Here is a 25,948-nt window from a genome sequence, read left to right as displayed (position 1 = left end):
ATGAGGACGTTCATGGTTAATTTTTGACTGGACCCTATCGAACAGAATATTTCATGTTCTGACTTGTTAAACATGTCAAGATCCATCTATGCGCATGCAGCGCCAGCCCGCTCAATTCGTTTCGAGACCCGCAACGCAAACTAGAACGTTCGAGGTTGTGTATATGTAGATCTACTTATTTTCTTGTTGTTTTCAGTTGTTAGTTAGCGGTTTTTTTTTCGGTGTGACTGAGGTGAAGTATGTACCAAAAATGTTCTACTTCTCCTACTTCCAGGATAAATGACGAGCAGAGTCGAAGTCACGCTCGAAGCTATTCCGTTCATCAAGAAATCGGACGATCTTGCTGACCACTGCGTTCACAGAGCTAAAAATTTGTCTCGTACCATACGAGATGATCCGAATGCTACTGTAAGTACCCTTCGATGTTCTAAGAAATGTATTTTATTTTCGTTCTTTTTGTAGTTCATTCTTTTTCGTCTTTCCCGTTCTTTTTTGTTTCTCTTTGTTGCGATGATGCAAAACCTAAATTCTCAAAATATCGATGAGGCTCATCCTTGATTTACATCATAGCCTAGAAAGTGTTCCTAATCTTTGTTGAGATTTTATTAATTGGCAGAAGTCAACGTAGCCATATAAAAACACAGAACAATGATTTTTTGAACAGAAATTTTGAGAGCTGTAACATATGAAATTGCGCAGTGCCATTTCTATAAAAACATTGCCGGAAATCGAACTAGTTTCAGGATAAGAAATGATATATACAAATAATATTCTCGACTTGTAGAGAAGAAAAAACAGTACAACAGAGTGGTCATGAGAGGATGACCAATAAGTCGAACGTAGAAGAGAATGAGAAAGAGACAAGAGATTCTCTTGTCTCTTTCTTTGCAGCGATTCAAGGATTTGGACTCCAACAATGCTCGTGGACGCATTTTCTAGACATCCTCTACCAAGAGGTTGCAGCCGATAGATACAAATGAAGAAAAAGGATGAACATGAACAAAACTTTGACAGTCGCTCCAGTGGCAACGAATTTAATTCGATTTCCTTTCTAACCTTACTTTATTCGATTGTATGAATGAAACATTGTACGAAAGAAAGAAGAGAACAACATTCCTTTAGCAAGTGCTACCTTTTTGCTAGTCTGGTTCACATTTAACCAAAAAGATACATAGCTCGTCAAATCCAAGTGAGATTAAAGTTGATTAGGCTTGCTTCGATTACATCATTTTCAAAGCCGATCAATCTGATTAATATGAAGTTGAAGGAATGTGTTGCGTTAGGATGGACATGAATGTAACTGATCTGATAAACTTGTGCTGATGGGAAAACGAAAAATGCGGTAGGCATGTCAAAATAAAGGTTCCGACACTGTTTTCGTGATTTAACGTATCTGAAAGTTATCAATATTTTGATCGTAATAATTCCTTGCCTCTCCTACCTGCTTTTCGATTTTTCTGCTTTTCTTGTAATCGTGTTTTTTTAGTGCGTAGAAAATTAATATAACCTTGGGAGTATTTATGAACATCAATATTTGCATCAGGGGCTTTCAGACATCTCAGTGGCATGATCCAAGCTAATTGAATATTGTAAGATTTTTGCTTTTTCTTTTACAACCATTACTCAGTAGTTCAGTGTGTCTACCAAATATCGAGAAAAAAAACTCCAGATTGCGATGTTTGTCAGTAGTAATATAGTCGGGCCAAAACGACATGAAGCTTGGTGCAGAAGCGGCTGCATTCTAAGCGGTGCGGCGGAGTTAGAGGTGGGAGAAGTTGGGGTGGGACCACCCCAATTATGAGTCTTGTTTTCAGGGATCCCCCCGCCCCGCTATCCCAACTGCTAGGCGCTTCAAGCGCAGCCGCTTACACAACAGCACTGAACCCCATGTCCTTTTGATCCGACCCTACTGCTGACAGTAAGTTCTTTTTACTAATAACGTCAAACGCCAGTGCAGTATTGTATTCTGTAAAAACCTTGAGTATCGCTTACAAATATTTTTATGTTGTAAATATTATCCAGGACGGGTGTAGTGTAGCGGTTAGAGGTTCCGCTTCCTGCACAATCGATCGGAGGTTCGAATCCGCCCTAGTGTTCACCAAGCCTTTCATTCCTCCGGAGGTCGAGAAATTGGTACCAGACTTGTCAGGGAGGAGAAAAACACTGACTAGACACATCGGCTAGCCACCGCAAGTCATTGTATGAGCCAGTTACACGTTCGTAAACCTCAAACGATTCTGAATTGAATTGAACCTGGGGTGCATCCCAAGAGAAACTTCATCCTTTATCCTTTAAATATTATCCGGACACGAGTCAAAAACCAACATTCATAGAATAACATTGCAAATGGTTGGTTCCTGACTCTTTCGCTAATTTTTCGAAGCTGTGATCAGCTTCCTAAAAAGGCCTTTCAGATACCACTGAGCGATAGGTTTTATCTGATGAGCAGAGGCTACATCCCATTCGTTACACGTCCGAAATGGTCATGTCGCGATGGTCTTCCTGTCACTGTTGTCGCATACACTATGCGAGAAGATCAAACAACTCTTTCTAGACTGAAATTTCCCACGGTTGGTAATTTTATCAAATATCTATTTGGAATTCCATAATAAAGTATAGGAATATTATGAAGATCTGTCACGAATAACATTACGTATGCTATGATTCCAGATTTTTTTCATTCTCAGTGATGATTTACTACTTCTGTGCACCTTTTTCAGCACAACGATGATACCACATCTCTTGCAAGTTGGACCAAGCTAGGAGGTTGAATCGGTTTTATTCTCTTACCACTTTTTTCTGCTACACTTTAGTATGTTGTTTAGATAAAATGTATTTTTTATTATGCTGTGATGTAATTTATGAGCAAATATATGGACCCTGTCTAACATTTTGACATCTCTTCTTGTCTTCGGTCTGTTCACCTCAGTGCACACCATGTCCAATAGAATATGTTGAATATTAGAAAGAGGAGAGGAAACAATACACCTGCAAAGTTTTCAATTTTTTTTTACTTTTCTAGTTCTTTCTAGTAGTCTCATATGCGTCGTTTATTCAAACATTTAATAAAAATCTAACTATCTGTCAATGTCGAGTGCGTAGTACTTACGTGATTTGAGATCAATCATTTTCGGAGGATCGGCGTCGAACTTCCACTTCTGCCACCATGAAAGATGTGATCCATACCTTCGACTATGGTGGTCACGGAAGAGAGTTTCTTCATCGTGCCTTGCAGCTCCCCAGCTGTCTTTCTTGCTCTTAATACGGATTCATATGTAGCAGCACGTGCCAGATCATCCCATCTTTTTTCGAATATGAGAAAATACAAAGATGTTACACTCACTACTCTTTTTCTGCCGACCCGTTCTGAATGCCCAATATGGGAGTGTGCAGGGCCTGTAAAGTAAATTCTCAGCATCTCATGGGCCTCTTTTTCTGCTAATAGAAAATTACATTCATCCTGAAGAGATCCTCTGTACGAGACCCATGCAAATTCAAGCACTGCTGCGAATATGAAAGCTAGGCAGACTCCTATCCAGACGTCGACGGCTTTGATGTAAGAGACGGCTGGTAGACTGCTGTTGATCGAAGCAGCCTGACATTCCTCATTATTATTTTGAAATCTATCTATTTGATTGTGTTGCTATCATAAAAGCGTGCATTCCTGAGAAACGACGTAGGAAACGCCATTTGTTATTACAGCACGTCAAAAGATGCACACGCTCTGGTCTCTCAGCCGACTGTTCATCGGTTTTACTTGAATAGGCTGGCGAGAAGATGTCAACGATCTCCGACCGTCCGCTCGTGGACACATTGCGTGCACAAGATTCGAACATTTCCACGTACCGCACTGTAGCTGCGCGCGGACGAGAAATTTGTCCCGCGCAGTCGTTCAAGAACGAGCGTATTCTGCTTCCCTTGTCGATGTCAGGTTAGCAAAATATGAGTTTTGAGGGATTCCTCCTTCTTCAATCCTACAGCGATCGTTTGCAGCTGTTTATTGATTCGGTTACGTAGCTTCTACACGAAAAAAATCGCTGTACTGATAAAAGTAGAGTTTGAACCTCCTACGTAGTGTCGTGGGAGCTTTGTTAGAAGTCATTTTGAAGGTTTAAAATAATCTTCTAGTGTGAACAGTGAATACGAACTCACTTGTGTTGTCATTGTAAGGAGGGTAGTGACGCCAAGAGTAACTCGAGCAGGAACTGCGGTCCTATCCAGCCAAAATGACACCCAAGAAACAATAACAAGTAGCGATGACGGTATGTAGATTTGAGCCATATAGTAACTGCAAGGGTGTGTTTCTTTTGAAAAAAAAAAAATCCATAGCATAAATAGTCATTTTCGTGCACAAAAAAGACGTTTCATTCTTTTGTCCTAAGTGGTACCAGACAGTTCTGACAAAAAATTCTCCGCACACTATTTTTCCGTGGAGGTGATATTACCTGAAAAGCCTCTTCAAATGGAACACCATTCGAAGACATGAATATTCTCCTGTGGTTGTTATGCTCGAGCATGTGTCGGTATACGCTTCGTCAAGAGTGAAACATGGTAATGAAGTGTTTAGCATGGGGTGGAATTGAATAGGATCAGGTGGATGCCAACGATACACTGAAGTAACTTGTCACTATGTAGTAGAAGTATGTTACGTAGTTTGAGCTAACAATAAACATCAGGATGGATTCTATGGCAAAGAACCACCGTAGACATAGTCGGAGCAAAACAGAGCGTAAGTGGCTGCACTTGAAGCGGCGCATGGAAGACAGCGGCCGGAATCGAGGTGGGACAAACGCGAATCGGTGCGGCGCGTGTTGCTAGCAACGGTCCCACTACGATCCTAACCGCCGCGCTCCACCGCGCCGCTGCGGGCGCAGCCGCTTATGCAATTGCACCATGTTTCATTTCGTTTTCACCCTAGTATATATCTGGATTTGTTTTCTTGTTTTGCTAAGGCATGTTATTTATGGCCTGACGTCAACTTCGTCCTTATCGAAAGCCTAAAAATGGTGTAAGGTTTTTGATGCTGTGCGTATCTCATCAATCACACTCAATTTTACAGGTTCCGATGTCGTACAACTGGATGGGCGTTGTCCCACATGCAGTTCCTCAACGCCATTTGAACACAGATACTTAAAGGCATCACCCCACGAATCTGAGGTGGTGCAGATTTCAGGTGGAGTATTCGCATACGGAATGGGAGACTACGGAGAGGGAGGTGATTCCGTCCATTTCTTGGTAATTGCCGTAAAAAACAGCCCGGAAGATGCGGCGCCGCACAAGGCTGGCGCGCTCCAATCGAACCTCTTGTACGAAATGGTGCGCCAAGACGAATGAAGCCGTATCCTCCGGACCGTTTTTTACGGTAATTAGCAAGAAATGGACGGAATCACCTCCCTCTCCGTAGTCTCCCATCCCGTATACTAATACTCCACCTGAAATCTGCACCACCTCAGATTCGTGGGGTGATGCCTTTAAGGATTCTGCGCAGCGCGTAGAACTCATTTGACTATGTTGACAACCTGTAAGGAGGCGGTGGTTCACTAGCCTCGCTAGACGCTGAGACTGGTCAGTATATTCTCCTTTTGGTGTCCATGCGTAGTGTACTTAGAACAATATCGAGGCTTGGCAAGGAGAGAAGTTTGACGCGATACGCATACCATCAAAAACCTCGAAGCACTTCCGTGTCTTTGATAAAGACGAAGTTTTTGAAACGTCAAGCCATAAATAAAGCTTCACCAAAACCACATTGGCAAAACAAGGGAAGAAAACTTGAATCCAGTTGCCGAGGTTTCAAGAAGAGAGGAGTTGGAGATTGTTGACCTACATATATCATCAGTTGTGAATGCGTAAGACGCGAGATCCAAATTGCAAATCTGTTCGTCCATAGGATAGTTCTAAAGTATAGCGTGACATCGAAATCTCCCGCGGAAACTGCTGTCAAAGTAAACAGCTTCAGCATTTATATCATTGCTTGACGTACCTGTATATGCATAGGACAGGATAATGTGAGGGATATCCGTTCTGAATACATAACAGTGCCGTTAGCATGGACTCGAATCATGAGGTTCAGCTTGTCAATATCATGTCGGTGTGCTTTTTTCTCGTTCTGGAGCATCAACTCTTTTTATTATTGCAACTAATCACAAAGACTGCAAGATTACCAGAAAAAATGTGTCCGGAGTCCATATCGCGTCCTTTTCAGTTATTATCAGAAATTTAGGCACATCTTTTCCCGCAAACATGGAACTGTAGTCTAGACGTGAATCTTGCCAATACTGGCGGAACGTAATTTGAAGACTGTACTCCATCTTCACGAAGTCGATGTTTGACATGCTGAATAATCAGTTAGTAACGATACTACAATTCTTATGCCTGTAGAACCTACGCTTCTAGTTCTGGAAATCGTTACTTTGTTTAGTTATCGATTCCAGCACAAGAACGGTGTTGATATATCCTATTCCAGGTATGAACAAAAAAGGATAAGAAAGATGAAGTCTTCCGCATTAATCAATCCGTTTGGGGTTTGCCAACGCTTTCATTTAAAAGCATCACCCCACGAATCTGAGCTGGTACAGATTTCAGGTGGAGTATTCGTGTATCGTAAATCGGGATCTTAGATTATGGAGAGAAGGGTGATTCCGTCAATTTCTTCCTAATTACCGTAAAAAACGGCCCGGAAGATGCGCCTTCAAGCTTCCCAGAGCGCTACTTTCTACAACAAGTTCGATAGGAGCGCGCCAGCCTTGTGCACGCTCTTCCGGAAAGTTTTTCACGGCAATTAGGAAGAAATGGACCAAATCACCACTCTCCCCATAATCTACTATCCCGCATACGAATACTCCACCTGAAATATGTACCACCTCAGATTTGTGGGGTAATGCCTTTAAGTTCAGTAGCGTTTGAGGTTCACAAACGCGTATCTAGTTTACACAATAACTACCAGGGTATAGCTGGTGTGTCAAGTCAGTGTTTTTACTTTTCCAAACAAATCTAATACCACTTTGTTGACCCCTGAGGGATGAAAGGATTGGTTGACTTCGAGCCATCGACCGGCCGAGCAGTTACAGTGGAACCTCTTACTGAGTGCGCTACACCCACTAGATTAACGGGAGTAGTGAAACCTCAAACTGTGGTATTATATGTGTTATGGTGATCCACAACTTCTGAGGAGAAGTGGAAGGTGGCAAAAGATGAGTAACACCTGAGTCACCCACGATTGCATCGCTATAATGTGTATGCAAAGAATGAAATGATGGCGATAGTTACTACTGTGTATGTGCAGAGTATACAAATGTAGTGTGTACCTGTACGTACACAAGTAGGTGTCAATTAGCAGCTAAGAAATATAGTGTGCGCACGTTCCCCGCAGTCTCAAAGGTGTACTCACTTCAAAACGACATGGGTCTCGGTGCCGTTGCGTAAGCGATGAAGCTAGTGGTTGGGATCATGGATCGAGTTGGGTCCATTGCGAACTGCATCGATGAGAGGTGCTAGAAACGGTCCCTCTCCATCCTAACCCCTACACTACACCGCACCGCTTTTAGCGCAGCCGCTTAAGTTACTGCAGCTTAATGTCGCTTTGACCAGACTTACAGCCGAAGATCCTCTACGACCAGTTGTGGCTCTGTCTAGTCGGTAGGGATAGGTTGGCGTTTCAAGAATAAGTCACATTGCTCATCGCATTAAAGGCAGCATACCACAAATCTGAGGTGGTGCAGATTTCAGGTGGAGTATCCGTATACGGGGTCGTAGATTATGGAGCCGGGGGTGGTTCCTTTCATCTCTCCCTGCATCACTGCAAACAGCCGGCCCCTGAATGCTGTTTCCTACGACGCATTCTATTGCAACGCTCCACCCCTTGTGCCGCCTCCGCCCTGCGATTCGTCGAAAATCAATTCGGACTGCCCCGATAGGCAGTACGGGACGCTACGCGTGCAGAGGGGGCGCGCTGCAATAGATGGCGTCGTACAGAACAGCATTCCGGAGGCGGTTCTTTGCAGTGATTCAGGGAGAGATGAGCGAAGCCACCCCGGTCTCCATAATCTACGACCCCGTATACGGATACTCCACCTGAAATCCGTACCACTCCAGATTCGTGGTATGCTGGCTTAACGAAGACCTCACTGTTAGTGCTTGTACATAAGTCGTTTAGTTATTGGAAGATAAAAAAAACCTAGAACCCAAATCAAAACTAGAGAGCCCGAATTTCCGCCACTCTTGTCTTTATGTCCACGAACGATATGCTGTAGAGGTAGTATGTAGAACTGGGTGTTCTGCTTGCCAATTTATGAACCCAATTTATGAAAACTAAAGCAGATACTTACCTTCTCATGTAGAAGTTTATGTCTACAACAACGGGTTGGTTCTTCCCTGAAAGAACATTTAGTGCTCAACTATAGCAGTGCAATGCGAGGTTCTCGGACGTAAAAGGGTCAAAAGATGTGATACTGACCGAATGCATCATAATTCGGAGGTCGAATTCGTTTATCGTAGCTGGAATTCATTAACTGCGTGAAAATTTCACCAGCCCATACCTGAGGAAGTTTCCTATAATGATATTATCGAGTGCTGCATAGTACTTAACGGATTGGGAATTATAAACAGAGAAAGTATATTCTACAACATATTTTACTATTTAATTTTAAATTGACTTTTGTTACCCTGTATGACTCCTGTATGCAATTATGGTTGGATTTATTTAGGCAGAAAGAAATTGAAAACGACATAATAAAGCGAACTCAACTTCTATTGAGCCTATTTTTATAAGGTTCAAGTTTTTGAGGCTCCAATCCCCCCAAATATTGACAACAAATGTGATCGAAACAATATTCATTTCAGGTTGGTCCTGCCTTTCCGTGTACAAGTCCTGGATATCTCTTTTTATGCAATTACACGAAGACCCCTCTATGCAATTATGGTTAGGTACTGTGATGCATGGAATTCTTCGCGCTTAGCGCAAAGTACTTTTGTTTTTACGAAAAACGCCGTAAACTGGTGAAGAAATTCAAGAGAACGTCGATTAATGGTAGACTTTCCAAATCGCTCCTTGTAATGCGATAGAGAATGGGATGGCCTCGTAACGCATTAGATGGAAAAAGCCAATACTTTAACAATTCAGATCATAAGCACACACCATTTTATCCACATTTTCAAGCGACTCTTCACGTGTCTGTGTTTTCTCTTTGCATACAAACGTTCAGATTTTTGTTTTTTGTTCGCTTCAGGGCATCGTAGGAGCTCACGCGTATCGTGAGAGCTCCGAAATGGGAAGGAAGTGCGGGCGATGCGTCAGTCTGTCAGAGAGCAAAAGAAGCAACAAGGCTGCTCTGGCGGTAACGAGACTGCTCTGGCAACAACTCAGGAGCCGCGCAGCACAACTAAGCTTCTGCTTCATATACGTATTCATATATATTCATATTCATATACGGCCTCATATCAAACGGATACTTCTAGACGGTTCTCTTTCTTCTTCTCCAACACTTGTGTTGAATGTGAAATTCGCCCGAAGTCCTAATCCTTTTATCTTCTATCCGCTTTGGGATGTGAAACAGAATGGTAAGTCCTATCATAAACAGCGGCATAACGTCTAGTGCAGCGATCTTTTCCGAGATAAAATCATGCCATTCCACAGCCTGGCGAAATACCACGATAGCTTTCTGTTAAAAGCAGCATACCACGAATCTGGGGTGGTGCGGATTTCAGGTGGAGTATCCGTATACGGGGTCGTAGATTATGGAGACCGGGGTGGTTCCGCATCTCTCCTCGAATCACTGCAAGCAGCCGGCCCCTGAATTTTGTTTTGTAGAATGGCTTCTATTACAGCGCGCCACCTTTGCACGCGCAGAGTCCCTTACTGCCTATCGGGGCAGTCCGAACTGATTTTCGACGAATCGCAGAGCGGAGGCGGCACAAGGGGTGGAGCGTTGCAATAGATGGCGACGTACAAAACGGCATTCTGGAGGCGGCTGTTTGCAGTAATGCAGGGAGAGATGAGCGGAGCCACCCCTGTCTCCATAAGCCGTGTAAGATACTCCACCTGAAATCCGCACAACCTCAGATTCGTGCTGCCTTTAATCTTGTCGCTTTCTGATGTGGTTCCGACGGAAATGTGGTCTGCGACGATGAGATGTCTGCGCCATGTGACTCTCGTTTAGGTCCAAAGGAGAGCTTAAAGAAGTCTACTGTGTGTACTGTAATGACGCTCCTGCAATCAGCTGTGCGAGGACGAAAATTCCATCGCTTTGAATACAATGCTGTACGTTATAACGCACCTCAAAGGCAGCATACCATGAATCTGATGTGGTATGGATTTCCTACGAAAAGCTTCTGTACACGGTCGTTGACTGCGGAAAACCAGGTGGTTCCGCTCATCTCTCCGTAGTCGCTGTAAAAACGGCCCGCAAGAAGCTGTTTTTTTTTACGAGGACTTGGATTGCAACGCGTCACCTTTGTGCACGCCCTGCATGAACGAGCGAGTCTTCGAGGATCAACAAGATCTCCTCACCAGCCCATTCAAGTCAAACTGATGAATAAACCGATGAGGGGGACGGAACGTGCACATAGAAGCGTGTTCTAACGCACCTTGTGGGAACTGAAGGAATTCCCACGCCGTTTCTTGCGACGATCACGGAGAGACGAGCGGAACCACATGGTTTTCCGAAGTCTACAACCCCGTACAGAAGCTTTCCATGAGAAATCCATACCACGTCAGATTCCTGCTGTGCTTCCTCTTGGTCAAGACGTTTTGGCTAGAATACATATATGTAGTCCTTCCGTCTAGTCCTCTTCGATACAACGCAGAGAATACTTCGACTAAGAGGCAGCGTGACACGAAATTGACGACGTTGGGATCTCATTACAAACACATATGAGCACGTAGTTCACGAACACGCAAATTTGCGTGATAACTTTCAGTTCCCTTTAGTGATCCAGAAGAAGGACTACTGTGTGTGGACTAGCCATAGTTGCACCAATGTCCCCAACGTTGCAACTTGTCACGAGAGGTGGAACGATGGCAATCTGCAACGCAATTGCGGACATTGGACTACGGCGGAATTGTTCGCGTAAAGTGAAACAGTACAACCAGAGCTGTTTCCCACGCCTTTTTTAAGGAATAAGAGATAGAGTTGCGCTTGACTACGCTCACAGCCGTGGACTACACCCCCACCCCGTCTATTTCTATTCATGGAGAAAACCCAATACAATCGATTTTTTAAATAAAGAATATGAAATAGCAGAGATACCAGACCTGGTTTCATCGCTTGGAATATCACTGACATCATTGCTTTCCACACTCCTGCAATATTTGAAGTCTTAGTAGATTGAAGAAAAGGTTAGCTTGAAATTGAAAATATTCGAAAACCTCAGCAATGCGACTATGCCAATGAGACCACTGATCATCGCATTTGAAACGCCAAATTAGTTCGACCGATTAGCAGATAAATATCTGTAGACACGTGACTACAAAATGGGTGCGACAGAAAGAAGATACGAGTCGAGCGGTTAGCGACAACAACTAATTGAAGATGTGTTAAAGAAGTGACGGCATGCATTACTCGTGAACATATCATGAACGAGCGGACGGAGAAGTAAATGACTGTACATTTTAACAAAGTAGAATATGGAGTGGTAGAGGTAATGAATGAGGGATTTTTCAATTTGTTTCTCCGCTTAAGAACTGGAATCAGTGATGTGTCAACATTGAAACGAAGAAGCGATGGATGTTTTGAAGAAGCAGAAATCAAAAGTACGAAAAATTACTAGGATTCAAAAAAAAGAAGGAAAAGTAGAATAAAATTGCTTATTGTCTTAACCGGTTATACAGAAGATATATGGATGATTTAACTGCGATTGGTCAGAAACGTTAGAATGTCAAATTGTTTTTGAATGAATGCTAGAGTATTTCTAATAAAGGGTTTCTCTTTTGTACTTTAAAAAAATAATGAAAAGGCTTATATATTAGTACGCTGCTAGTTGTAATAATACTATATATATAGTAATATAATAATAAATTTAAAATAAACTGTGGACCAACGCACATGCATCCTCAAACTGAATCTAATAAAATTCTTTCCCTGAAAATTTTACATAGGAATTCCTTTTTGTGATATATAACGAATGATGTTATGCGTTGATATCTAATAAAAAAATTGACCTCCTCTCAAAGACGTGCTGCGGAAGCTGCACTTTTTCGCTTAGAATTAGGTCACGGGCTTCCGGCAATGTGTATAAGATGATTTTCAAAACAATATATGAGTTTTCAAATTAAAATGATTTTGAAAACTCGCATAATATTCTGAAAAAAAAACAAAAAAAGTTTTTTCACGGCTTTTTCCGAACATTGTTGGCTTGGAACGGGTAGGTCAATCCATCAAAAATTGATGCAAGGTAAATATATGTAATTCATATGTACTACTTGAGGAGCGAACATGTATTGTAGAAGAGTAACTCGTACAGAATCATTTTCAATCAGCGTGTTCAGAAAAAAGGTTGTTCATAAGTTTTTGAGGAATCCCATCTCTTCCTTACAGAAGGGATAGAAATGGAATCCAAAAAAAAAACCACAGAAACAATTCGAAGTTGAGAAACGGATGCATATAACACGTCAACTGGAAAAATGACATATGCAACGAGCGAAATATTTATAAGTTCATTCCATCAGAAACAAAAGTTTGGCTTTTTTCAGAGGGAAACTAGTCGTTTATGAAAATATACTTTTAGATAATTTACAGCGCTACTAACCTTCGAAAATGGGCGAAATTCTCGCCTAGTTGAGATCTGTAAGAAAATCTTTTAAGGAAATTGGACGCTTTATCAGACTTATCACACTCTTTTCTAACCACATGTTTGCCTTTATAGGATGGAGTAGTGAAGATAAGAAGTCGAAGTTTTCATTTCTGTGTCGTTATCTGCGACAACTGTGGGAAACAAGATTCAAAAGGAATAAGAGCACTGTCGTTCAGCGAAATGCACTGTTCAATCATACTTATTTTCAATAAAACATCGTTCTTTGCTTCTTTTCTGGCTGCAGAAAATCGCACAACATAGACGTAAATCCTACACAATTTTTCTGAAACTCCTTAAAATCTATCTAAACCTTAAAAATCAAAGCAGAAAATAGTCTGGCTAATGTTTACCTTGCCTCTCAATGAAATTTGATCTGGGAACAGCAACAACGTTTCCTTCTCGAGAAATCAGAAAACGGAAGCTGCACTTTTCTCCTTAATATCATCTTAACGTTAGGCAACATTGGCAAGGCCCAGATGTTACGAAGCACCTCCCAAAGCAGTGGTCAGTGGGGCGCACATTTCTTTTTTCGCCATCTACAAAAATGTTGGAGAAGAAATCCCAGCTGCGCAGCAAACTCGTAGAGAATCCACAAAAGATTGCAAAACGTCATAGAAGCACGTTCCTTTCCGGAGCGTTCACATATCTCTACGATGTGGTGCTAGGACACACACACACTTACACACACACACACACACACACACAAAAAACTTCCAGTATCCTAAAGCAGATTTAAAGTTACACTTAGTCTTCCTAATCCACGCAAAAAATTCCGGTGAATCTATAATTTTGAAACAGCCTTGCTTCATAAACTAGACAAGAAAAATACAATGCAGCAAAAAATAAAGTACGTATAAAGGTTTAATTTTAAAGAAAAAAACCTATAGAACAATTTAGAGATTCCTTCTTTAGATGCTCATCTCTATCCTCAACGGAGGGATTCATTGATGGCGAAGGATGAACGAAAATGAAACGAAAATGAATGAAAAATCCGAGGAATGAAATAGAATCTCTAGAAAGGAATTGAATAAGGAGAATGTGAATCACACAGCTAGATATCAATTTGAACAAAATTTCAAAAAGAAGTAAAATCTAACAGGAATTCGGTGATTAAAGGCATCACCCCACGAATCTGAGGTGGTGCAGATTTCAGGTGGAGTATTCGCATATAGGATGGGAGACTACGGAGAGGGGGGTGATTTCGTCCATCACACACACACACACACACACACACACACACACACACACACACACACACACACACACACACACACACACACACACACACACACACACACACACACACACACACACACACACACACACTTCGCTCAAAAAACTTTCAGTATCCTAAAGCAGATTTAAAGTTCACTTAGTCTTCCTAATCCGCAAAAATTCCGGTGAATCTATAATTTTGAAACAGCCTTGCTTCATAAACTAGACAAGAAAAATACAATGCAGCAAAAAATAAAGTACGTATAAAGGATTAATTTTAAAGAAAAAAACGTATAGAACAATTTAGAGATTCCTTCTTTAGATGCTCATCTCTATCCTCAACGGAGGGATTCATTGATGGCGAAGGATGAAAGAAAATGAAACGAAAATGAATGAAAAATCCGAGGAATGAAATAGAATCTCTAGAAAAGAATTGAATAAGGAGAATGTGAATCACACAGCTAGAAATTAATTTGAACAAAATTTCAAAAAAAAGTAAAATCTAACAGGAATTCGGTGATTAATGCAAAAGGACTACCCAGAAAATTGTAAGGAAAATGGAAGAAGAAAAAAAAAAGCGTCAACGAAGATTACTAGTAAGAACTGTAAATTGCAGTGATAACAATGATATATATGTAAGAAGAATGATGTGTTGATGGGGAGCGCTGGAAACTACTAGGCACGGCAAACTTGAATTCATATAACTGACGTTTTTCAGGCACTCGTTACATCAGAACTTGTTCTGCTGTCGAAGAATGGAAAAGATTGATGAGTTCTATAAACCTAGACGAAAACTATTCTTCACCATATGATATGGCGGAAATTGCGGTGCTTTATGTGTTTCTCGAGCAGTTATTCCTCAAATAAAACAGCATTTCTCGAGAAAAACATCGTTCCTCCGAGGACCAGCTCATTATTTCATCATCATCAACATCATCATCCTCATCATTTCATGGAGCTGTTTTCATGAGCCAGTCGTTACTACTACTTCGCGATCTAGTTGAGAGTAATTCTTGCAGTATTATTACTCATATTCTGCTATTTGATTGAATTAGGTAGGCGTATACATAGCTGGAGGAAGTTCACTTCGTCACTTCAGCTCAGATTAGAGCCGACGAAATCAAGCATGAATGGATATTTGGTAGGTGCCAACTATTCGGGAAGAGTACAAATATGTAAATACGAGGAAAATGCGTTAATTGAGAATAGTCAGTTATTTAATTAAATGCGCGAAGTAAAATTTGTGAGATTCGGGGAAAAAAGATTCGAGAACAAATTATGAAGTTCTTGCCGATTTTAAAATTTTACCCTCAACTATCGAAGATGAATATAAGATGAAGATGGATATCAAAAGTAGCAAGAGAAATGGATTGGTCAAACTTGGTGGATATGAGTCGCCGCCTTTAACAGCTAATCCATAGGAAAATGGGTAGGAGTGTAGAAAGTAATGGTCGAATAGAAAGCTAACCTATATATTTCCGAGCACATCCTAAGTAGGCTGGAAACCCATCTATAAAAGACGGGTGCTAAGCATCTTCTCATCAATTCAAGGATCCATCGAGAAGATTGCGGACTTTGATGCTGTGAGGAAGAATATTAAAGGAGTTCAAAGTACTATTTTAGATTGTTCGGGCTTCTCCATCGTTTAAATTGATTTAAAAATCTTTCTGAATAGAATCAATAATGAAGGAGTAATTTTGTTTGAGAGAAAACGGAGATGAAAAATAACTGTCAAGAATTCAGAGTATACTACAGGTTTGAACAGCGTGCGCTTTCATGCCGCACTCCTACATGTCGAGAAGAAGTGTAAAGTGAGGTCCTCGACATCATACTTATATTTCAGTTAGAAATTTAAAACTGACTGTTTTTTCCTCGGAAGGTTGTAAGCGGAAGTCTGCAGCACTAACGATAAAAATAACACTACGAATATATCTCTCTTTTCATTTATTCGTCAATTTTTCATTCCAAAAAGAAGCGCGTAAAATCGTATACGGACATTATGCACCGAATAAACTGAATAGAGAAATAAAAACAAGTATTGAAAAATTATAATGCGTTTAAAATACTGCGATGTTAAAAATTTACATAAAATTTTACTCAACTCAGGTCTTCCACATTTTCTAAATCACTGCGTAGTAACAAAAAAAATGCCCAAAATTACACATGTAGGTAGGGTATAAAACTTTTACTTTAACTGTGATATTTGAACCATTTTCCCGTCGAAACAACTTCTTTCTGGATTCACCTACTTGTTCTAAGGTCTCATTAGTTAAAAACATTATTTTGAACCTGGTTTCAGCTTCCATTTTCTCATTTTCCGTCCTTATTTTCCCGACATTCGCGGAAAGCTGTTCTTTCGACTTAAGTCAATTTTTCACTCTTTTAATCCATCATCATATCCTACCGTTACCACCTGAAGACTTTTAGAGAGTGATGCGTGTAAGTAGGAAAGCATAGATCCAGCGATTGCTCGCTATTGGGCGTATGACCTCTAAAAATCCGACGACAGAGAAACGCTGTTTCCACGAACACCCGTTGTCGTTTCTTGAAGGTGACTCCTTGACTAGATTACTCCGAGCAATTTTACTCCTTTCATTAGTGACATCTATTTTCAAAAAAAAAAAAAAGTTTTAAAACCAAATCAAATTTTTACCAAGCGACTCCTGATCAGAAATTTTTTAAATTAAAATAATAATGAGTTGTCATACTCCACCTTTACATGTAAAACTGCAGCGTGAAAAAGGATTTGGAATAAAAGTACTAGTAGACTTCCGTAACTAACGAAACTGGGTTAGTATGTGCTTAGATGAGCATGGGCGGAGCTTCGAAAACAATTGAAGTCTGTACTTGAAAAAAAGCACGAAATAAGTAGTATTTGTTCTATTCAATTCCGTTAGCTTTGATTATAAGTATATATTTCAGAGTATCATCCAGCAGCTTAATAGCGAGTACAATTCTTGTAAAAATCAAAGCAATTTTGCCGGTATCCACACAAATTCCTCTCCAGAACACTGGTTTCTTTTTCTTGGTAGCATACACTGACTACTCTCTGAATCTCTGTCTAAACCTGAAGGAATTTGAAGTTAACATTTTGCGAAGCCTGTGATCCTTTCGGCAAGTACAACCCTAGTGAGATTCAACAAAAACTTTTTGGGTGTCTGCAGATGAAGGAGTTTCCTGTTAACTTCATATATTAATCAAAGAGTAAAAGATAATGTGTAAGCTTGAGCTCAACAAAAAATTCTTGTACGGCTCAAGAAAGTCGTTCGAAATTTCCATCAGTGGAGGATTTTTGCAAAGCTGCCAGATGACGAGGACCTTGTCAGCATCGTAATAAAAAGACCTTAGATATGCTTAAACTTCTGAGTAAAAATTATTCGACCAAAAAAACTTCCAGACCGGAAAAACTCGGAAAGTGTGGAGAATGGCAAGCGTAACCTGGATGAGCAGTTTGCGGTTTTTTCAAGATGTGTGATTCCTTGGGCAATTTTTTTGGATTTTTTACGCAGAGAACTCCTTGACATTCCTTTGACAAAACGTCGTTACACCACATACGAAATGAGCTGTTCTTACTTAGGATTATTTTCATACGAAAAAGTGGAAAGTGAAATTTCTATCGAGTATAAATTTTCGCTGCAGTGCTGATTGATTTGCAGTTTTGGAATGTAAGAAATTACGAATTAGGGGAGGGTGTGGCGAATAGGTCCGTTAGAGGTCCGTTGTAGCCACACGGTCAAGGGTTTGAAACCACCCTCGTGCAAACCAAGAATTTCATCCTTCCGGGGTGGACAAATTGGTATCAGACTTGTTGCTTTATCAATGCTTTTATCCTCACTTGTCTGTGAGGATAAAAGCATTGACTTGATCATCAGCTGGCCCTTGCCATTGTATAGGCCAATACGGGTTCCAAAACCCTCAACGATTAGGAATTCCAGTAAAACGCGTTGGCGCATCCCAAGTGGATTGATACGCCAGTGACTTGACTTTGAAAAATCACCAACTTTTAAAATTACGAAAAGAAGCGATGACGACCAGCCGTGTATAAGTGGAGCTAAGACACTTACAAGAGTACTTTGCACTGTTACGTGGCAGAAGGTTCTGAAAATTGCAAAAGGGTGTGGCTCAGCGCACTGTCAGAGCCCATAAAATGGTAGATCACAGCCCAGAGGGTATATGTAATTTTGAACAACAAACATCCGCTTCGTACGTTCAACTAACTGACTTCAACTAACTGTAGAGTGAATTCCAACAGACCACTCTGTCCTGTTTGCTGCGATATCTGCATGCACCGTTTGCTTCATCGCAAGAAGAAGAAACTCGCATTAAAGAGCATTCCGTCAGCAACTTCAGAAACTACAGCACCTACTAGGACAATGCTGATCGGGAGAAAGTGATAGGCTGAACGCTCGAGAAACGACAACAACAACCTGACGAAGGAAGTTGGCCGAACGACAGCAAAAATTGCGCGTTTCTACGCGATTTCCGAATCGCAGAACACCAAAACTCTAGATACCTAAGGAACACCTAAGGTAAGGACACCTAAGGAAGCCCCTAAAGATTATTACAAGGATCCCTTCTGTGACCTGAATACCCTGAGGTCCAAGATACCCAACCTGAAAGCGTCCATTGTCGGAATAGACACGAGGGCAAAATTGCGACTCCAGGAACAATCCGATGTGCTCGGACAATGGTATTATCTCTCGATACAAATGACAGACAACGGTAATCGTTCGCTAAACTTTTGCAGGTAGACGAATCTCATCATTGCATCCATATCGAGTGCGATCATCGACGCCATCAAAAGTCCACCCTTTTACCACCAGAAAAGCAGCGCAAACAGAAAATGCATGACTCTTAAGCTTTAACTCTATTACGTTTTCATACGGGCTCGGCATGGCTATTCTGAAAAAAGTGGGACCCAGAATGAAGTGCGCCGAATGGGTATCGATCAATATTGTAACGCGGACCGACGAGAGACCGAGTTACGCCGACTCGTCTACTTAAAATGTCCAAGACATTATGAAGAAATTATGTTTTGTTGTTAAATAAAAAGTTCGCCTTCGCTTTGCAAGAACAGACCAGGCTGCACTTCTTGTGATCCCAGCCAGAAGAAGCGGCTGAGAAGGAAATTGTGTTATCGCCTGAAATATGATTGTGAGGAGACGTGCACTTAGTGGAGCAGTTTGAGAAGGCGTAAAAGAACGGAAATAGAAGCACAAGAAAAGTCTATAGTCTTTTGAGCGGTGAGCTTTCTGAACGTCAAACCTCTTTCGATTCTCCTCACCAAGCCTATCTCTTCATCCTTATTCACGATGGCGAAATGCAAGGAAGGTTCATATTCCTACGTATTGACATGAACCAACTAACAACTAATGCAGTTTGCCGGTGATTTCGTTATACTACTCGAAAGTAACACGATACGTCGACATATTGTCCATACGACCTCGTATAGAAATCTGCTGCAGTCTTTGAATCACTACCCTCATAATCAGAAGCAAAAATGGATCTCTTCGAGCCGAGCAACGTGAATCAGAGTAGGAAACCAGAGGAGATATCGCAATGCTTGCCCGCATATTGTGAAGTTAGTTCATCAGAGGATTAAGAAAATGAGCTGGACTACTTTGCCGCGTACGCCATGAAGTCCGGACTTTGTGTCTTCGTATTATCACGTATTCCTTTCGGTGAACGCTCTGGCAGAAGTTCGACAATTTCGATTAATTGCGCATCTGAACGGCCAACTTCTTTGGCTAGCGGTCATTCAATTCCTCAAGGAGAACGACCACTCTCCACGTGGACCTTGGTGTTGTTAACAGTTGTGGAGAATAGATCATAGGATAAAATGTTGATACTGCTCTGGTGAAAAATTTTGAAATTGCAAAAAGTCGCATTTTCCGAGACAACAAAATTAATACCTATGTGTTGACTGCAGTGAAACACCGGTATGGATCGAAGAATCATTTTCAATCTAGTAGTGATGATAGTGGTGGCGTGTTACTTTACCAACGATCGGAACTTCTATGAATTCGTTATTAGAAACATACAAGAAGAGTCTGCAGACGAACATGCATTCAGTTTTCATCGAAGATTCTGAGTGAACAAAGAAAAAATAAAAATGAAGAAAATCAAAGAACGTTTATTCTGTCCTGCTTGTCTTGCTTCTGCTGAAAGATCTTCCCTCACAATTCTTGTACGTGCTAGGATTTCAATTATTGCTGCGGTAAATTTCAGTTTCTCGGTCTTCACACATTTTTGAGCTGCAGCACGGCAAATGTTACAATAATGGCAGAAAAAGGAATATTCCGAGGGTCTATGAAGAAGAGCAACACGGATTTGCTGGTGTGGATAACGCCCATGTACGGCTCACTGATAGAGGAAAAATTTCAGTAATTCTCATTGCTTAGAAACGCGTAGCAACCAACAGAATTTGCTTCGCTGCAGGCCAGAGAACGGCTCCTCCACTAAAATTCCTTAAGTTCGCACATTTATTTCGGAATTACGTAACAGAAAAATCAACTGATGGATCCTGAGAACTGTCTATTAATTGCGTCTCCACGGTCCACGTTTATTGCTAACAAATCCATTTTAATTCAGCTGAGCGCTATAATCGAAAGCCGAAGAGCTGTGATGCAGGCGTTTAAAACTTAGAGGAAGATAATTTCCTCAAATCGAGAAGGAAAATAAACTTTACATTATTGCACATAGAACGAGAAAGGGTCTTCTCGTAAGGTAAGAAATACGATGTAACACGTTTATCAGCACATGTGTTGCAAAGAGGCAATAAAGAGACGATGAAAAACGACATTGAAAAGAGAAACGGAAGTGGTGAACGATGAAGGAATTTCGAGCAGAATAACATGGACACACAACATCATAGCGATCATCATAACAACAAAAAAAAAATGACATTAAAAACACACAACATAAAAAAAAGTACAGGATCACAACCTGATTTTGAGAGATAACTGCAAGCAAGCACAAAAGGACTGATTACAAAGTAAATGTGATTTGACTCACTGGGCCCCAGGCTCCACAAATTTATTAGGTTGAGTCATAAATAACACTCCCGCTTTTTTTCATACAGTTATTGTGATTGTGACATATTGAGCTTCTCTGCTAACTCCTCCGTTAGTTTGCTCCAACATTGACTCTCGAACACTCCACGCTCCATTTTGGTCCAACATTGACGACTTAAAAAAACCTTCATCGTCATCGATATCTGAAGTCCTCTTCCTCCATTACCATGCTTGTCTCTCAAGGCCACACCTCTAGAATGGAATTTGACAAACGACGTTTCACACGACGTAAATATATTTTTTGTTTCTGGTTCCCTATTTTCAAGGTGAACCAAAAAATTACACGTAACGTCCACTGCATTACTGTCTAAAGACCATCCGAAGTTCTGCCTAGCGATAGTTAAAAATTCCTTCTTTGGGTAGCCCACTGTAAGCGTTAGCAACAACAATCGTTAACTTGGGCACAGCAGGAAGTTATTTATGGCTTGTTTACGTTTTTTAGTTTTTTCAGTACTAGCTCATTGCTAGTCAATCTAGGAACTCTAGAGTTTCCTCTAGAACAATATTATCAGTCGGCACTCCAATTGAAATAACCCACCAAGAATTGTCGGTCTACCGATTTGATTGAAGTCTGACCCATTTGAGCCTTTCAGATAGATACTTTCTGCTTTCATCGCTTCGTCTTTCTTGGCTTATTGATATGTGAAAAATTTCCATGTTTCCTCCCCATTTTCCACACGCTCACTTATCTGTGACTGCTGATCCCGGACATATCGTGAATGATGTTCAATAGTTAGTGTCAATTCTTTAGATATCCATGCAGGTCCATCCAAGTGTCATCTTCGAAGTTTACTCAGTTGCACACATTGAACTTCACATTGATGAACGATGTACACTCAGTCCAACCGTCTAAGCAGTCTAAGCACAACACACACACGGCAACACACATGAAGTATCTATTTTCCTTTAGGTTTACGCGTTTCGATTCCATCCAATCACAAACGGGTTGGTTACTTCGACAGTCTTTTATTCCATGTTTATGCCTTCAAAAATTACGTCTGCGACGTGGTTGTTGATCCATAACTTTTCCCGCTTTGTAGAAGGAACTGCTGACAGTGTATAAAGCGTCGGTGGTTCAGTGGATTTCTCGCGTCTCAACTTCTCTCGAAGGTACTTCAAACTTGGGCAGTTAAACTTTATCCTTAATACACAAAATAACAATGAAAGAAACAATAAGAAACAATAAGAAACAATAAATGAAACAATCTCATGCTAGAGTTCACCAGAGCTCCTTTTCTTCAGGGTAAGTAGGCGGAGCCGCCTGGTATGTGCATGAGATATAAACATGATAAGCGAATTTTGTATGAGAATGTTTCAAGTGCTGCCTAGATCCGCCTACAGATAGCAAATCGAAGAGTTACACGATGAATCAGTGATGCTGATGCTGTGATGCTACATACATACACAAGACAATTAAGAATAGAGGAATCTCTATAGAGTGTTCAACCAGGTTACTAGTGCACCTTTAAGATAATTTCAGCTGAAACAACAAGTGGAGTAAGCAAAGCGTTCAAGCACACAAGTATACATTTCTTCAAAAATCGTTCATCAAAAATCTGCGCTATCTTTACGACGCTATTAAGTGCATCAAAATTTAAAAATTTCATCATAACTTTCTTCAAGCAGTTGAGGACAGTTAGGAACAACACTAAGCAAGTAACATGGATGGCAACAGGTGTTACTGACACACTGATGGTCAAAGGATAACTTCTACACCATCGCCGTTAAATCGAATATCCTCGGAATTAAGAAGAAGCGCAAACAGTTGCGACTGACAACAGATTAACATACATTATTTACATTACATTTATATACATTACATTTACATCACATGTACATTACATGTAACTAAGCTGGAAGCGCCACGACGGAGCGATCGGTTACTATCGCGCTCCGCTGTTAGCTTCATTCGGGTTGCAACGATGATGAATGTAGCAGCCCAAACTCGATCCAAACCATTAGCTCCACAGCGTCGTTTCGAACGCAGCCGCTTACGCAACTGCACCAAGAGTCAGGTAGTTTTGTCCCGACCATCGCGGATAGACCGCAATTGTGATCGTTCTCTAGTGATTGTTCATTAGTATTGGTACTATTAGTACTGATGCATTGCTGTTGATTAGTTTGTTAAGAAGATTGTGTTCTGGGATGAGTTTTCGTTAAATTGTGTTGTGAAAAGATTGAAAGAGAGAGGACTCGAACACTTCGCTTATCAATGTTAACAATCTTTCGTATAAAAGCTCAAAAGCACATTCTTTGGGCTGTTCTTCTCTTTTCTCTCTCAGTAGGATGCTGCGCTTTTAGCCCGTGCAATTCTACTTCATTCCATAATTGCGGGGCACAACGTTAAGGCGCCGATCCGCTGATACAAACTGCGTAAAGGTCACGATAGAAGGGAGGGCCACCTCTTTGTCCAAGTAAAGTACTTGAACTACTAGAGTTGAATATTGTGTCTGCCCTCATAGCCATCACGAAGCTTCCAAGGGGTGAACAAATGAAACCAAACTGCAACTTATTCGATCCTTAGACAATCGTAGTCTAGTCTTTCTGGATTATAGAGAAAACCATGCTCGAAGAACATGACCTTGGCGACAAAGTGGCGAGCTAAAAATGTAGCGACCTCGTCTTACAGTGCTCGTCTTTCAAACTGACATGTGTTGAGTGAACAGAATGCTCGACAAACTTGTCACAAAATGAACCCAATGACCTCTTCTTAGTGTAACTTACCTTCCACCTTTTATATGTAAATGTTTGTAATGTAATGTATTATAATGCGGTGCTGAGTGGGGCACAAAAATACGCTCTATTTGACGACTTAGAATAATAAGACCTCTGACGACCTCGCCTTACCGTAATACACCACTTAGGTACAAATTATAATGTGGTGCTGTGTAATGATAACACTTTGCTCTGACTAGCCACTGGTTATGATTTAGCTCTCCTCAGATGGGTCTGAAAACCACAAAATTGCAACAAACAATAGTAGCAGCAACTCAAAAACAGGCTACCTCTTCTTTCACTTCTTTTTCGCTTTTTTTGGCCGTATGGAACTTTTTCTTAGGGCTTCTCACTCGTTTAGCCTTTCATCTTCTTTTTTTTCTGGCAGGTCCGTTTTAGCCGGACTTACCTTTTATAAAATTCACCGCAATTTTACGTGCATACTACTCCTAAAGACTGACTCTCTCTCCGTTATGGTTCAGTTATGTAAAGTTGAAAAGAGAATAAAACCCTGCAGATACAGGTGGTTGTGGGATAATTTGGGATTGACATACAAAGACAGCGCCTTCTCAGAATTCACCAGAATTTGGAGGCAGCGTCTCACGAAAATGAACAGGATGGGTCCTCTCATCAATAAACGAAAGTAAAAGTGCGCTTTATGAAAATGAACGTGATCACTCAATTCTTCGGAGAACTTCTTCTACGTTTGTACGACTGTGCAGGTGGGGCACTTCTCTTGCTGGCTTATTTTCTGGTTTGAAGAAGTTGGAGGATGACTAAGTTGCACGCGCCCTGCCACGTTATAAGTTCCATTTTAGAGAAAACGGGATCACTCAGTGTTGTTTTACACCGGTTTTCTGGATTACTGGAGGATTTGAGTGTGATAGTGCTCACACTCGTAAACTACCCTAATCTGATCGTGCACAAGTCCCAATGCAGTTAATACGTATATATTACATACACCTTATATTACATACTTTTGATACAGCTCCTTCGTAATCCGTAATACGTAATCTATAGAGAACCATTATTAGATAGTTTAACTTACTAGTCATTCTCAAGATGCTTGGAACAATGTTTGGTTAGAATTGTGTGCTGAAGCTCCTTCCTTCTAAATGAGACTTGCGCTTTCTCAGTAGCTACTGTCGAAACAGCGCAACGATCCAGTTATAAACGCACACGTAGCGGTAACATAACTGTCTCATAAATTTCGCATTACCTTTGTTGTGAGGCCATCCTTTCTGATGCCTGAAGGAATAGAGCATGTGGGAATCAGTTGGTTATTGTGATCAGTTATGAGGTTAAGTTAATCATTCAAATTCATGGCGCGATGGCCGAGTGGTTAAGGCGTTGGACTTAAGTTCCAATGGACATAAGTCCTCGTGGGTTCGAACACCACTCGCGCCAATACTTTGTGAACTTCTTAAACCTATGTGACAATTACTTCATTCGGATTGTGACGATTTCAAGCGATCAATGAGTACTTTATAAGAGACTGATGGAATAAATCTCAAGGCCTATTCAAACGTAAATTTTACAGAAAACGTTTTCAAGAGTTCTCTCCAATTCTTGTCTTGTTTTTGGACCAGCACATTGAAGAAGTTTCGGGAGAAGAAGTGTAGAAGTCAGCCATTCCAACTTGTTCTAGATCGCATTTTTTGATGAATACAATTGGTGGGAGAGACAGCGTCACTAAGTTTTTTTGGTTGTTAGTCAGACGGACATCTACACCCACTGCCAGAAATTCTTTCTGCATTATTTGCTCTTCAGACCCTTAGGTAGAACTCCTCGAGTCTTCTCTGCAACAGTATGCTTGCAGAGAAGACTCGAGGAGTTTACAGATCCCTCTATTCAATTCCAACAACCGCCAAGTCTTGCTTCATGCTAAGCAAGACTTGGCGGTTGTTGGAATTGAATAGAGGGATCTGTAAAATCCCGGACGTACCACAAGAGAACTTGTAAGAACCTTGTCAGAGCACAATCAAGTTAAAGTCTAAGATTTGTCATCTTCTGCCGACGCTGCTCTTCACGCTTTAAAAAGGTTATCCTTCCCCACATAAGTTGGTGTCGTTGATGATTCCTCTTAAATGTGGCAGAAATTATGAAATTATCATAATATGGTCTTCCAAGCACATAGATTAACAGCAGACGGTACAGGC

The 25,948-nt window shown here is 41.0% G+C and overlaps 2 protein-coding genes across 2 annotated transcripts; one reads left to right on the top strand and one right to left on the bottom strand.

Moving 5' to 3' along the window:
- Positions 1-279: 279 nt before the first annotated feature.
- RB195_003066 (uncharacterized protein) lies at positions 280-2,771 on the top strand (the record flags this gene model as incomplete). The annotated part of the gene is made up of 3 exons (XM_064200577.1): positions 280-408; positions 2,415-2,570; positions 2,721-2,771. 3 exons carry the CDS (start codon positions 280-282, stop codon positions 2,769-2,771), a joined length of 336 nt encoding a protein of 111 aa, XP_064056458.1.
- Positions 2,772-2,920: 149 nt separating this feature from the next.
- On the bottom strand, positions 2,921-11,400 carry RB195_003065 (uncharacterized protein; the record flags this gene model as incomplete). Its single annotated transcript, XM_064200576.1, has 13 exons — positions 2,921-2,988; positions 3,110-3,257; positions 3,344-3,396; positions 3,454-3,595; positions 4,153-4,288; positions 4,446-4,611; positions 5,825-5,894; positions 5,981-6,106; positions 6,162-6,333; positions 8,325-8,370; positions 8,453-8,547; positions 11,249-11,296; positions 11,363-11,400. 13 exons carry the CDS (start codon positions 11,398-11,400, stop codon positions 2,921-2,923), a joined length of 1,308 nt encoding a protein of 435 aa, XP_064056457.1.
- Positions 11,401-25,948: the final 14,548 nt, after the last annotated feature.

This window comes from Necator americanus, chromosome IV, assembly GCF_031761385.1.
Source record: "Necator americanus strain Aroian chromosome IV, whole genome shotgun sequence".
In the NCBI taxonomy this organism is placed as follows: Eukaryota; Metazoa; Nematoda; class Chromadorea; order Rhabditida; family Ancylostomatidae; genus Necator; species Necator americanus.
The sequence above is the reverse complement of the archived record's forward strand: the minus strand, read 5'-3'. Positions and strand labels throughout refer to the sequence as shown.